At 41.0% G+C, this 15,821-nt stretch overlaps 1 protein-coding gene across 1 annotated transcript; it reads left to right on the top strand.

Annotated features, from left to right (window-relative positions):
* The first annotated feature begins 510 nt into the window (after positions 1 to 510).
* Positions 511 to 10,759, top strand: syn2a (synapsin IIa). The gene is made up of 11 exons (XM_072366616.1): positions 511 to 1,229; positions 5,647 to 5,704; positions 5,814 to 5,905; positions 6,107 to 6,263; positions 6,408 to 6,497; positions 6,637 to 6,699; positions 6,856 to 6,998; positions 7,098 to 7,172; positions 7,876 to 7,978; positions 8,192 to 8,338; positions 8,543 to 10,759. The coding sequence occupies exons 1-11, from the start codon at positions 889 to 891 to the stop codon at positions 8,675 to 8,677; spliced, it is 1,404 nt and encodes a 467-aa protein (XP_072222717.1). The 5' UTR covers positions 511 to 888; the 3' UTR covers positions 8,678 to 10,759.
* The last annotated feature ends 5,062 nt before the right edge of the window (positions 10,760 to 15,821 follow it).

The raw sequence follows: 15,821 nt of genomic DNA, 5'->3' as shown, positions 1-15,821 counted from the left end.
TGGATAGCTTTTCTATATAAGTGCTCTTCATTGAATCTATCAGTTTCAACCCATGCTGCTCCTTTTCCTCGATTTATGTTGACCTCTGAGCACTGTGAGTTATTGATTTATTGATCTGTTTTCTGACCCTTTTTGAAATAGCCCTCTATTATCTGTGAGGGAGTCGTTTTCACTACACTTCTCTCTGGGTTCCTTGTGATAAACATCCAGATCTTATGAATGCAAATGTCGGTGTGCATATGAAAAAAGTCATTTGAATTAAACTGACAGCTACAGGGTTTGATAACTGCATGCACTTGTGTCTCAAAGGACTGCTGCCGATGCTTCCTCTCGTTCTGTCCTGCCTACTCGTCCTCACAGCCATTTTAGATTTCACGGCTGTGTTTTGCACACGAATGCTGTGCACAGACTGAGGGCAGAGAATCCTACAGAACATGGGGAGCAGGAGTAAAGTAACTGTGATGTAGTGCTCGGTGTACCCTTTTGCACTTCCACTGGAAACCCCTCTTTTTTTCTATGCTGTGGCTCAAAAAGTGATGACGCCTCTGAGGCAGTAGAAAATGGGGGAGGGGTAGGAGAGTCAGGCATGCCACTTAGAGAGAGAGAGAGAGAGACGGCAGGAAGGGAGGATAGAAGGAAGGAGAGGCACAGCAGAGCATCATTTGCTATGCTTGAGGAAAACGCAGGGTGAGGGGATTGGCTGGTGGAGACTGTAGCGTCACTGCCAGTGAGGGAGAGCTTTGAGGATGCTCCGCAAAGCTAGGAGGGGGCACATTCGTTAGGGAGTTTGCACTGCAACCTCAGCCATCATCAGCCACGCGCTCATAAACCAGGAACCCTCTGCAGAATAATTCTCCACAGCCAGTGCTTGTTGACTCTATTGCAGCCATGAATTATTTGCGTCGGCGTCTCTCGGACAGCACGTTCATCTCCAACCTGCCCAATGGCTACATGACAGACCTTCAGAGGCCTGAACCGACTCAGCCTCCTCCACCTGCTTCCTCCACCCCTGCCAAGTCTCCTACAGCTGGACCAACACCACCAGCCACTTCCCCTGCTCCAGAGAGGAAACCTCAGCCAGCACAGTCCACTGGAGCTGGTTTCTTTAGCTCTATCACAAACGTTGTTAAGCAGACAGCTGCCTCAGCAGGGCTCGTGGAGCAGACCCAAGTCACGACACCAAAGAAGTTTAAGATTCTCCTTGTTATCGACGAACCCCAACAGGAGTGGTAAGACAATATGTTGCTCAGTTTTATAATTCATTATGTATCAAACATCGGTTATGTATTGTCTGCTCCATCCTTAATGTCATTTTTTCCCTCATTGCTCCTTTGAATAAATAGTTAGTTAATGGTTAAAAAAATTACTATGACAGCATCTGAATCAACCATCCTACATAAAAAAAGAAAGGAAAAAAAAACTTGCTGTGATTTCAAAGTGCAACTTGCTATTTTTCTGAGGCAGCCAACCTGTAAGGCAATACTGATCCCCAGTAATAACCTCTCAATAAGCATTCAACGCTAAGATGGAAGTGTTTTATCGTCCTCTGCTCTCTTTTCATTGGAGTTAATGCTTTTTATTTTATCAAACATAGTAGTCGGAAATGGAACCAGGTCAGTTACTTAAATAAGGACATTTATTACCCTGTAATGGGACACTTTGCCATATTTAAAAAAAAAAGCTGATGCTCTACAGGTTGTGCAGAACTAGGAGAGGCACGTTCTCTATGTGGTAGCAGTCTAAGTACTGCAGTGCTTTCCCTCATCAATGGGGTTTCCCCCCTGCTCACTGATAGCCGATCACATGGTAAGTCTTGCACAAACATAGGAGAATAATGTAGGGAACTGCAACCCATGGGTCATTGTGCTTCAGTAGTGGAAAATACAACTGACATGGAACATGATGCAACACCACCAGCATATAATTATCTGTCAGCCTGCTGCAAGAAAAGGACAATCGTGTCATTAGTGTCAGGAGGGGGGGGTTTAAGGCTTTTAAGCCAGTGTAATAGCAGTCATTGTCCTGCGGGATCTTGCCCAGAGGTAGCTTAAAACAAGCATCTTTGTCAGTCTACTGTGATTGTAAATGAGCGAGAACATAAACTGAACGGGAAATTGCTTCGTGTTGACGCTCACGTCCTGTCAAATGCTAGAATGAGGTGACTCAGTTTCCTCACGATGAGCATTTATTTGCACAGCTGGCATACATCCAAAGCAATTTATGTGTTGGATTCATTGCTCCCATTTTTTTGTTTAGTTTTTTTTTTATAATCTTTTATCATTTTTATTTAGATGGAAAGCATTCTATCGCTGTATCTGAGGCGATACACCATATCAGACATAAGTAGGCATCCTCTTCCTGAAACATTTGACAAGATCATCGTGTCTGATACATAGACAAGGCCTTCAAAATATGAATAATCGTATCCAGCAAAAAAAAAAAGAACTATAACAATGAAGTAGATTTTAAAAAACTGACATTGTGTACAAATGAACGTTACATAACAGTCATGGTTGGTATGTCATCTGTGTCGTGTGGAAACCATTTCACTATGCCTGCCGTGTGTGTGTTTAGGTTTGGAAGACTGACCTTGAATGTGATATCATTCCTTTTCATTGTAATTTCAGACTAATCAGCAGGCTGGACGCCAGCCTTGTGTATTCACTTGTTCGAGTGCAAAGGGAAGTTGTTTAAGATTGCAGTCTGATGTTCAGATGCACCGACACGGCTGCGCAAATAGAAACACAATTTCTCCTAATAAACTATGTAATTCATGAAAAGCCACTCTCATGAACGATAAGCAGTTCGACTGACCTCATTCTCACTGTTGGTGTCTAACAGTATATACCCCCCCCCTCCAAAAAAACAGTCTTTTGTTGTCCTGACATTGTTGCAGGAGTGTGATATTCAATGTTGGTTTAGTTTTGAGTGTTCGTAACCTCCATCGTCTTTCTTTTTGTTTATATAGTGCAGACTCCCTGAGGAGAGGTGCTAAAATAATTAATTCAGAGGGGTTCCTCCCTCTGAGTGCTGCATCTATTTTTCATGGCGGCTCAGTATCACTGAGCAAGAGTTTTGACAAGATTAGGCTTCTTTGATTGCTTTTAGAGGACCTTTCAGCTACTTGTTGTACGTCACTCAGGCAGCACGCTTTGGCCCACACTGTGCAGCGTTAGTCTGCTTGCTTTGTGAAGTTAACGTTATGTCATTGTTTGTAATGGTACCATTTTTGAGGACAGAAAACGTGAGGATATGACACAGATAACGACTTGGAAATGAAGCCTTCAGAAAAGTAATCTGTGCTTTGAGTTCAGCGCTCTCTTTGGCAGGACAAAAACCCAGCTGATGTATGCCTACAGCTACTGTAGGCAACGTCTCTCAGGTTTTAGCGAGTCCCTGATTTTCTCCCTGATGCTGGCACTGCTTGAGTCTGAGGCCTTTTCTTTTTCTTTTTTTTTTTTGTGATGTATCTCAGTATGTGACAGGCAGTGTTCAGACATCTTTCTTTCCGCTGCCACTAAAGAAAGCCCGGATAACAAGGCCTGGTGGCCGAAATCCAAGAAACAGTTCTTCAAGCTGGATGTATCCAGCAGAAAGCCTGGCCATCACAACTATCTGAACATCAGATCAAATCAGTCAAATGATCGGAGAGGGATTTGTTATATAGTTTAACTGCACAGTTTGCCAGGTTTATGTTCCAACATTGTGACAGTTTTATTCATACAATGGAACTTACTTAGTTCTGTAGTAATTAGATAGTTCTTAAGCAGGGAGGTGAAACGGAATGAGAGAGTGTGTATTTCTTTTCATAAACGACCAAAAATTGCAGTGCTGGCACCACAACTGTTCCAGTTTTTTGCCTACAAAAGTAATTTCTAGTATATCTTTGTAGTTATTGAGAGCTCAGCAAATAGAATTTGAAGTGTCGAAATATAAACAACACCCGGTGAAAGAAAGAACACTTCCACTAGTTAGTACACTGGTGTGTAACTAGTTTTACTTCAAACGTGTGCAGATAACATCAGGATGGCCGCCACAGTCACAGCTCACACAGAATGCATTCACCATTCACCAGGCCATATTTTGCTTTATCATCAGATGAAGATGTCTGTCATCCAGACAGGTTTGTCTTGTTCCAGGAATGCTGTGCTATAAATTGCTCCTACGACAACAGGAGCAGATGGAACACCTTGTTACTTATCAGACTAATGGATGAGAGGCATTGCCTCCATATTCTCTGTATGATGTAGTTTAATTCAAAGCAGAGAGTATGATTCCTTTATTTTGTTCATTGTTAAGATATTTAAAATTTGCGTTGTTTTAACTCTTATCAGGGGAAATATGTGAACTTAATCCGGTGTCAGCATTAGCCACATTTGAGAGTGTGTGTCTTGCAGGCTAAGTAATTAGACATTAAAATTCAGCAGGATTTCCCACTTGCCAAGTTGTCGGGGGATTCATCTACATAATAAGCCTTTTCACAGCGATGTGTATGCAATGCTTTCTGCAACCATTCATTTTTCTTTGGCTGTTTTTGTCTGCTTTTTAAATTACACACGAAATACAACAAAACAGTGTGTCCTTTTGTTCATATAATTTGATTTCTAATCTGATTTTTAATGCAAGACAAAACTCCTTTCGAGTCTTACTAATGGATGATTCACATCTTCCACAGTGAGCTGGCATTGGTACAATGCTCTGCGACAGACTTCAGTTTCAAAGCCAAAAGTGAAAAGCTCAAGTAAAGTTAAGATATTATAAAAATGCCTTTGGTTTTTGGATAATAGCTGAACTAAATAGGCTTTAAGCCAGAGGACCTGGTTGCTGTGAAGGCGACTGCCAAGTACAGACGCATAATAACGCACTGCACTGAAAGAGCAACTCCACTGTGAATGTGTGACTTCTGTGCTCTGTATGCTCAGCTCAGTTGCCCTCTGCAGCCCAATAAAGCACTGATCAATCATGTAATGCTTTCCCTCTCTCACACAGCCTCATAAAAACAAGGATTAATATCTAAATGTGCTAAATGAAATCAGAATCTTGTCGTTTCCATGTGGGACTCATGTCTCTTGCACCATGTTCTGATGACAAAGGTTTATGTCTGTAGGCTTTTTAGTGTCCAAACAATAAAGAAGCTGTGATTTATAATTTTGATATCTATATTCTCCTCCCCGCGTTCAAATGAGGTTCTGAATTATTTATTCGGCTTTCACTCCTTGCTAAATAAGCGGTGTACGTGACAAACAAACTGAGGTGAAGAGAAAGTGAGAGCTTCAAAACATGATTTGGGTTAAGCTATTGCAAGGTAGCATGCGGTGTGTGCCACAGTTGCAGTGCAGTAGCTGCTGCTTGTCCAAGTGTGAAATAGACAAAAGTTGAACCAAAATGAAACCTTCTCCATGACAACATAAGAAAACAGACTGGAAAGGCTGTTTTTAAGCTGTTAGTGTGTTTTACCCAGTGGCTTCTCTAGCCAAAGCTTATGGTAGCAGGGCCAGCCCCTGTCTATGAGTGTGGGATTTAACTAACTGATTGCAAACTCTGTGTTATTGAGTAATACATTTTCATTAGTACCGGTTATCAAATCTCTATAACAAGAGCCTTTTTGCTGTTTTATTTAAAAGTAAACGTTTCTGTCTTACCCAGGGCAAAGTTATTCAAAGGGAAGAAATTACTTGGGGATTATGACATCAAAGTGGAACAGGTACGTTTCATGAAGCCAGTTATATCCATTACAAGTACTTATGGTGATAAAAAAAGATTGAGCTTATATTCTCTGTCCTTATGTAACTTTCTAACTACCAACTCCTCAGGCTGAATTCAGTGAGATCAACGTGGTGGCTCATGCCAACGGAACCTGCCTTGTTAATATGCAGGTTCTCAGAAATGGGACCAAGGTTGTCAGGTGAGAAACATAATGCCACACACAAGACAAAGATCAAACAAAGGGACAAACTGCTCAAGTCACTGCTTCAGTGTTTTTGTGCGAGTTGTGTCCACCTACAGAGGACACGGCCTGGTTAACCCACATCACTGTCATCACCTGCCATAGTCTGCCTCTGAGTCTGAGCCTCTGTCACAACTCAGCTACAATTTTGCTTTCCAGGTCGTTCAAGCCAGACTTTGTCCTCATTCGTCAACACGCCTTCAGTATGACCCAGAACGAAGATTTTCGCAACATGATCATCGGTCTGCAGTACGGTGGCGTGCCAAGCATCAACTCCCTCGAGTCCATCTACAACCTGTGCGACAAGCCGTGGGCGGTATGCACTGAGCAGCCAGGGAGCACTTTACTGTCAAACAATGTAGCAGGAAGAAGAACAATAGCAATAACACTTTTCGTGTTTGCATATTTTCCCCCATTATATTGATGTGATAGAAGTAAATTTAGCTTTGTGTTTGTGCAGTTTGCCCAGCTTATCAACACCTGCAGGAAGTTGGGTGCTGAGAAGTTCCCTCTAATTGAGCAGACCTTTTACCCAAACTATAAAGAGATGGTGAGAAACCCATCAACACTCTCTTTTATTTTTTCCTTAAACAAGGAAAACTGATCATTAACCAGCAAGTTTATGATTGTTTAATGAGAAAATGAAATGCAATATAAGACAATGACAACTATTATATTTTGTCTTTCAGGTGAGCATGCCATCGTTTCCTGTTGTTGTGAAGATTGGACATGCTCATTCTGGTATAGGAAAGGTAAATGAATGTTCCTTGTTTAAGTCATAAGGTTTCCAGTAGCACGGTGAATATATTGTGTTAACTAAAGCAGTCCTTGATCATATTAGAACTGAATAAGCAGAATTTCTTGTATTTCTGTTGTTTTCTGTCAAACGTGTATGCTTTTGTGTACAGGTGAAGGTGGACAATCACAATAAGTTCCAGGACATAGCCAGTGTCGTGGCTCTCACGCAGACCTACACCACCACAGAACCTCTCATTGACTCCAAGTATGATATCAGAATCCAGAAGATTGGTACTGACTACAAAGCCTACATGTATGTATAAATACGCTGCCGTTGCTGTCGTTAGAACACTGGAACAAAACAACAACCAAAATGGAACTTGTTTCAATTTCTGTGTTTCACACAAATCAGGAGAACGTCCATATCTGGTAACTGGAAAACAAACACAGGCTCAGCTATGCTTGAACAGGTGGCCATGACTGATAGGTGAGTGTTAACTATGAATCCTGAACTTCACTATGCAGACAATGCTTCATCTAGATTTGCTACATGTGGATTGTATGTCCTAACTGTAACGGGTGGTGTATGGATCCAATTGCAGTACAAAGGGCTCAGAAGACAGTGGTAAAAAGTTTACGCTTTTCGCTTTACTGAGACTCAGACAGACAGACAAACGGTTTAGAAACCGGCAAACAGGAATCAGGAGAGGAGAGGCAAAGTTCTTGGGCAGGGATGGAAGGCTGGGTCGAATTACCAGGAGGCAGACGAGGCAGATGAAGCAGACGAAGCAGGGAATCAGGGAATCAGGGAATCAGGGAATCAGGGAATCAGGGAATCAGGGAATCAGGGAATCAGGGACAGGCGAGGTCGGTACCGGGAAGGCTGGCAGGAGAACGACTTGCATGGCAAAGAGCAATCTGGCAAAGGATTGAGTGTGGAGCTGGTGACTATATGCTGGGCTGATTGCATGTGATGAGAGGCAGCTGTGTGCACAGGTGAGTGGAGTGAACTGATGAGGTGTGTGTGGCTGACAGGCTGAGTGGGGCAGAAGCAGGATCAGTGGAAAATTACTGATGGCTGGATGACTGAACTGTGACACTAACCCTCTGTTCTACTGAAATAGAAATACAAATGATAACCATTGTCATTATCCTGCCACTGATAGTCATGTCTGGATTGTCTTGTTAAGGTACAAGCTGTGGGTGGACACCTGCTCAGAGATTTTCGGGGGTCTGGATATTTGTGCAGTCAAAGCTATCCATGGGAAAGATAGCAGAGATTATATCACAGAGGTAGGAGCCTGGAATTTAATGAAAATTTAAAGCTACACCCGAACAGCTGAAGCAGATAACTTGTAAATGTTCTTCTGAAACATGTAGGTTTTTTGTTTATTCATTATATTGGTCCAAATTGTATTGACTGTTTTTCATTGAGACTGGCGTTACATATATTACTCAGCAATTACATTCTTTCCTTCTACTATAATCATCTTCCGTGTGGGGCAGGTGGTTGGTTCTTCCATGCCTCTTGTGGGGGAACACCAGGCTGAGGACCGGCAGCTCATCACTGACTTGATGTTGGCAAAAATGAACCAGGCAGTTGAGAAAGACGCCAATGCTCCCCAGAGACCCACCACCATACAACCATCCCAGGTAAACTAACACACAAGCACAGAGATTACAAGCAGCAGGTTTGTCTAAGTTTTGTACTATTTCCATTGTAATGACAGGTTGTTATTGGGTAAAGGTTTGTTATTATATATATAAAATCTGTAATATTTTGTTTATGGTCTCCCTGGTAGAAAACAAGCCCAGTTGTTGCTTGGTGAGTATAGTATCTTTATTTTTGCCTTTTAGGGAGCCGGGCAGAAGGGAGAGATCATTGGTGAGCCCACCAAGAACGGTGCTGGACGCCCACCTCAAGGTTGTCTGCAGTACATCCTCGACTGTAATGGCGTTGCAGTGGGTCCAAAACCAGTCCAGGCCAACTGAATAACCCAGGAGAGGTGTAGTCTCAGAGTCTAGATAACAATGCATAGCTGAACACAAGTGCTGACGTGTTTGTGGATGCTGAGAGCTTGGAACAGATGTTGGTGGTGTGAGCTCGGTACAGCTGCGAGCTGGCCTGGACTGTGTTTTTAACTCTATGCAGTGTCAAAATGTACTGTCTACCTGTTGACCTGTTGATTTGTGTGCTTGTATAGGTCACTTATGTTTCAGTAGCTGTGGTTTTTCTTTGGGACTGTTGTTGATGATGTGAAAAGAATTGTGCCTATACTAAGTTCAGTGCTGCTCTGTGCTACCTGTTTGACCCAGCTATGAATCTTTTATTTGCCCCCAGCACCATGTCTTTGTTTTATTTTTGGCGTGTACCTCTAGATATTGTTCAAACTGTGGACAACCATATAGTTTGAACTCTCTGTATATCCTAATATGTAGACGATAATTGGGTGTGTGTGTGTGGCTGTAGTGGTGATTATTTTCATACTTACAATAATAGATATTTATTTTTGGTTCTGCATGATTGATACAAAGGCAGGTGCGAGTCAGTTATAAACGTCTGATCAAATGAGGCGTTTATCTAACATGGCTGTTACGTTGCTGTTTTTATTGAAGCTGTGTTCGCTGTGATTCATGCATTGTGAATGTGTAATAAGAGATGCATATTATAAGCAAAGGCTACAGTGTGCACACACAGTAGATACATGTAGTATTTGAGCTTTTTTGGATTTCATCTCCCAATCTATAATAATGTCACAATGTCCCTACAGAAAAGTATATTGAGAGTGATGTAATATAAGTAGAGGTCCGCTTAATAAAAGTTAGAATGAAAGATTTATCAAAGATTTTATGTGGACTGGTGTGGAGGTGTCTACACACAGCTTCAGTATATTTGTATAATTTATCAACCAAAGAGGATCTTATTTATTTTCAGAAAGTCTTTGCACTCCAATAACCAACGATGTAAATACCAGTGCGGGAACTGTTAACCTTGCACATAGATTTAAAGAAGTGGTCCAACATTATATCTGTGTTTTCAGAAAGCCTATCCGGGAAATGACAGCGTTATTCAAGCTGTTGTCTTTTTGTGTTCACTAGTGAGGAAGCAGACATCATTTCTGATAATCAAAATGTGTCTAATGTTTTATCTGCCACGAAACGCAAGATATAAACCCCCCCCACCCTCCTGTTGCTCTCAGTCTGGACATCAGCTATTATGGAGGTGTTGCCATGACAACAATGCAACTGCTCTGAGGTTTAGTGTGGACTCGTCTCGTACTGCTGTGCTCATTTTACTGCCATTCCTGGAAGATGATGGAAAGTGCAATATCTAGTTTTTTTCTTTTGATTTAGTGATGTAATAAGATAAAAATCAGCTCTTCCATTGAATTAAGCAGAAAGCTATAGTCATCCACACACTGAAATGTTTAAAACAGGCTTTTTTTTTTCCATTTTTCTTTTTACTCTTAGATTGCAATCACTTGTTGTCATTCAGCGGCTTGTGTAGAGGCCACTTAATTTCTTTTTATATCTCCCTAAATGGTGAAACAGCTAAACAGCAACCAAATCAGTTGTAAAAAGAAATCAGTACTGTTATCCAACAATTTGTTTGTTACCGTTTGGTATGTAAATCGTTCAGCAAGCTCTGTGTGCAGTTCTTTTCTAAGCTGTATAAAGTGCCATTGTACCCGTGAGTGTATCCTTGTATAAGCCATGCCTGAGGCTTTTTGGATGTGTTGTTCTGTTTAATAAGAAATAGCCATGACATTGATTTCCAAGGGAAGAATGTGCAGAAGCACCTGAGTCAGTAATAGCTGCATTGTTGGGCCTTGGTTCGGTGATTGAACATTTGCTCAGTTATAACTGAGCATGGTCATTTGCCTACTGTGTTGAGTTGAAACTTGTGTCTGTAGACCTGGTGGACTGTAACTATTAAGGACTGTGGTTCTTTTAAAACCAGTGTTGCTCTGTTCAAATCAAGATCAAAACTCCCTTGTGGATATTTCCCATCTTTCACTGGCAATAAAGCTTCCTTTGCAATATAAGCTTGGTCTGTGTTCTGATATGTGTTGTGAGTAATGCAATTCAATTTCAAAAGGACACACTTATGCTCAGATATGTTACAGCCTTTAGCAGTTATATAATCCAGAGAGGAGCAGCTCAGTTGCTGGGTTTGCACATTACATTTAAATCATTATGTTGTATCCAATGCATGAAGAGAAACCTCTGCTTTTGTAAAGATTGTTTTGTGATAATGTGTCCCTGTTGCTTTGGTGTTTGTCTTAAATGTAAAAAAGATAGAATAGTTTATGTGTGGCATACACTTTCATGAATGTAAACTGAGAGAACACTTTATGTCATCAGATAACGTTCATTCATCATTCTCTCACCATGGTGCTTGAATATCATAAATATCCGTCATACTGAAATAAGAAGGCCCATTGGAATCCCAAGGATTACTTACTCAAAGGCCTGGTCCAGAGCCATCAACCCTTAACCCTGCAGACGATGACAACCCAAAGCTCAGCCTGCAGTGCAAATTTGTCAGTCTGTGAGTTAAGATACTCTAACTTCAGAGAAACTTCAGGTTCAGTGTAACCCAATCACTTCTGTGAATCCTGAGTACCAGGCTCAGTTTCGGGCCCAGCAGGTGCCAATAGCCCAGTCTGTCAAAGAAAATAGGCCTGATCATTTGCAGGCAACTGAACAGCAACAGCTGGAAGCGCTGGACACTGAGGAAAAACCACTGAGACATTCAAAAGTAGTAAGAATGAATGGATTCAGTTGTGAGAGCTTAACACAGAACCATATTTTGGATTTTTCAGATTCTGTATATTATACTCAACTGAATTCTGGTATTATCATTATGGTATTGTGCACATGAAAAGTAATGGTTCTCTTGTCTTCCAGCAAATTCCAGTCTCTGAGGAGTTCCTCTGGAATCGCAGACATGTCATTTGTCCGCGATGCCTCTGAAGACACAACAAAAACAGAGACACCCCGCGGCTCGAGGGCGTCCTTTGCAAGCCTATTCTCTGAATAAAATCATTCATTTCAATCTATTTTGCAATTACTAAAATGCATGCTTGGTTGCCCATACCAGAAACTGTATAACCCCATTTGCAATGACACTGCAAACCTGTTCAAAATGTAAACAGAATGCAATGATTTATGAAACTCAGAAGCAATTTTCAGACTCGCATTTATATTTATGTTTGTGCATTTGGCTTTTATCCAAAGCAACTTACACTGGTTTGGCGGGTAGGGTCAGGGGGTCTTGCCTGAGGACCCCTACTGGTGGTAGTACCTTTCATGCAGGGGATTTGATCTCAGGTCACCCACATGAAAGGGGTGCAACAGCAACATATGGTACTATGCAGTGTACAGTGGTACTGAGAGGAAACAGCTGGAGGAACATGATGCAGGTTCCAACAGTTCAGTTACATGATTGTATAAAAAGAGCATCATGAAGAGGCAGAGTAAGTAAGCATGGGCAGAGGTTCAGCAATCTGTAAGAAACTGTGTCTATGGGCTGAGGCTTAATTTCAGAAAAATGTTCCTCGTTGTAAAATTGCAACGCCATGGGATATCACATCATCTATAATATGCTAGCTCATAAATAAATCGTAAAAAAGATATTTGTATGCAATATTCATGGTAAAAAATGTACATTAAATGACCGTGGTCCTCATGTCATCAGCAGCACTGTATTAAAAACAGGCATGATTCTGCCATGGCTCTAAAACACTTCCAGAAAATTGTTGTCTGCAAACACAGTTCACCGTGCCATCCACAAATGCAGGTTAAAGCTCTACCATGCAAAGAAGAAGCTGTGCATCAACATTATCCAGATCATAGGGCCACCTTTAGGACCATAGCTCGTTTAATTTGGTCTGAGGCATAGTGGTAAACTGTTTTAAGGTCAGGCAAAGTCATGGACACCATGCCATCCTCACTAAAAAGGAGAGGTGCCACCTGGTTTGTTATCAGCACTCAGTTCAAAATTTTGCATCTTTGATTGCATGGGGATACATTAGTACCTTCGAAACTGGCAACTTGCATAACTGGAAAGGCATCATCAATGCTGAGAGGCATATACAGGTTTTAGAGCAACATTTGCTCCCATACAGACAACATTTCTGCAAGGGAAGGCCTAGCATATTTCCACAATCAAAGCTAAGCCACATACTGTATCATTACAACAAAATGGCTCCACAGCAGAAGAGTCTGGATGTTGGGATAACCTGCGCTATCAAAGAAGACCCTGTTTGAGGGTGCAGAATTATGGGGTGCACACAGTGTACCAAAGTTGTTTATGTAATACGCATGTGTTGTGTTTGTTGTAGTTTTCCCACAGAAAGAATCACTTCAGAATCCATATATATGGTATGAAACCATTTTCCTTCTTAAGACTTCTTAGAACTGGATTTTCAAGATTCCAGGTCAATTTCATTTGACCATGAGTGGTCAACAAATCAGTCGGGGCGTCATAAAGTCATACTGGTGTCTATATTTCTTCAAATTGGAATTTGTCCTTGATAACACAATGTTTACATGCAGGGTATAACATTTGAATGTTAACCAAAACAAACCAGAAGACTGTAATATCCTGTATTCTTTTTTTTAGCTGTATTAAGAAACCAGAAATCGGAGAAAATGTTCATTGGTCAACATGTAAGATCTATATTTCTTGTATAGTATTTTCACTGATACAATGCCTAATTCTCTCGTTAATTATGACATGAGGTTTGGTCAGATCTGCCAATTCTGCCCACAGATGATAACTGCATGGCTGAAGAAGCCCTGTTGTGTTACAATGGGAACAAATCTTTGCATAAACGTCCAACATGCCAGAGCATAGTGAGCTATAACATCTTGTGCGTTATTTATCTTAGAAAATGTCACCATTGTTTCAACCACTTCATTTTAATGTTTCATCAACAATCAGCAAACATCTCCCACAGATAGAATCTGTTCAGCAAGATGTGTTTGTCAGACTTCCAGATGGTGCTGATGTTTCTTCCTTATAACAAGCAGACTGGCCTGACCTTGACTAAAATAAATGTACGGATGAGCTCAGAGCAATGAGGGATCGAGACGTTCCAGCTGAAGAGGTTGCGTCCAGACCCCTTCCGGCTGTCTGCCAAGCTGCTGCAGTGCAACATGCAACAAACTCTGCCCTGCGGGGACCAACACTGCTGACCATCTGCTGGATCACAGCTGAACACAAGCACTTCCATACCCCAGCGATAAATGTAGGCATCTCTGAATGTCACTGAATGCATACAATCATAACACAAAACATCTCCACGTAGCAAAGCACGGTTTATCTTACACAATACCGACTGCTCATTCAGGCATAGAATTTAAATAAAATAATGACAGAAGGCTAAAATTAAAATAAGACATACACAAGACATAACAAGAACATGTTATCATATGCAGGAATATCAGGCAAGACAGGGAAATATGTATCTCAACTTCCCAGTAATTACATTTTTAAATGTCAAATTTCCCTTTGATCAAAAGTGAAACATCCAACAATACATGTTCAAAAATATATGACAAGCTGTCATGTAGCAGTGTATCTACACTGAAGCACTACATCAGCTGACTAAAACTAATCAATCAGAAGAACAGTTGCAGGTGATTTTTTTTGGTCAGTGTACCAATCAATACTTCCTGCTCAAAAACAAACATTATCAATAATAATAAAGACTACTTTCATCACCAAATACTGTATAAAAACAACAAAAAACTAAAAAAAAAAAACGGGCAGAACTCCAGGGCTTTTGTTGCCATCTGGTGGTGGACTTGACACACATGGTGTTACTATGGTTACAGATTTTAACCACATGAGTGTGCCGTTTCTTTTTCAGAATCCACACTGACATGACCCTCACCGGCGCTTTTAAAAATTTCTTTGTAGATTCCAGTTACTGCCCCGTGGATGAAGGCGTGGCCTTAATGCAGGAATAAGACGAAAATTAATTCGGACACAGATATATTTAGTGGCTGTTTATTTCCAAGTAAGAACTGAAGGCCCAAGCGGAGTGAGGCAGTAGATGGCTTATCATAGACTAGTGCATCATGTCCAGGGGTTGTGTTTGTCATATTGCATTAAATAAATCATAGAGGACAATGTGTCTCCCTCTTCCCTTGGAGTCTGCATTGTCTGCAGGGAGTGGAGCTGTCCCATCCATCATGTGATTAAAAACATCAGAGAGCAGCGTCATCTCTGTCTTGGAGTAGCAATTCACTCACACACTTACCCCAGAAAAAGTCTCATCTCAGTGTTATAAGTGCTGAAAAATGATTAGTGCTCACCTAAATAATGCACTCCATCACAATGTACTGCATGTATACTTTGAAGCATCTGTAGTTCCTGTTCCTTCGTACTTCTGCTATATGCTCTATGCTGTCCTACATGCATTTGACTTGCGTTGTTGTGAGTACATTTTGGGGTTTGACCTAAAAAACAAACAAACTGGTGCATGAAATAAAAAGTATTGGTAAAGATTAGATCAGTTACTGTCAGTTTGGCTTGTAATACACTAACAAAAAAAAAGACAACTACGAGATCTCCATGAGCACACTATCAAAGAAAGGGGCCTCGTTGTTTAACTTAAACATCTGGAAATGAGATCAACTGAAATGAAAGGATGCTCCTTAGAATTACTCTGATCATGTTTGAAAAGATGTCGCAGAACTGTTGGATTTCGTTTATTTCTCCCTGCCACATTAATCATCTCACAAGTCCGCTGACTGCTCTTGTGAACAAGTAAAGTGACGTGGCATACAAGAGCAGAACAGCCAGGTTAGCATGAAACCACCTGCCTAAACCAGCACTTTTAACGGTGAACCACCACAACCATTTATAACAGTCAAATTCAACCTGCTGCACGGATGCTTAAAAAAGAAAACTAATAATGTTTTTTCATGTCTGTCAAAGATTTTTGGAGTGCTATATTCATTAATTAAAAAATAAAAAGACCGAAATATCCCATTTTCAAGCATTTATCTAGGATACTTACAAAGACCTCCACAGTTGAGACTTGAGTCCACTTGTGCCTAACTGGGCTCACTGGACACAATTAGGAAAGGCACATACCTACCTATTCGCATAAAATCTTAC

This window comes from Leuresthes tenuis, unplaced genomic scaffold (genome assembly GCF_036924035.1).
Source record: "Leuresthes tenuis unplaced genomic scaffold, fLeuTen1.0.hap1 SCAF_16, whole genome shotgun sequence".
Taxonomy (NCBI): Eukaryota; Metazoa; Chordata; class Actinopteri; order Atheriniformes; family Atherinopsidae; genus Leuresthes; species Leuresthes tenuis.
The sequence above is the reverse complement of the archived record's forward strand: the minus strand, read 5'-3'. Positions and strand labels throughout refer to the sequence as shown.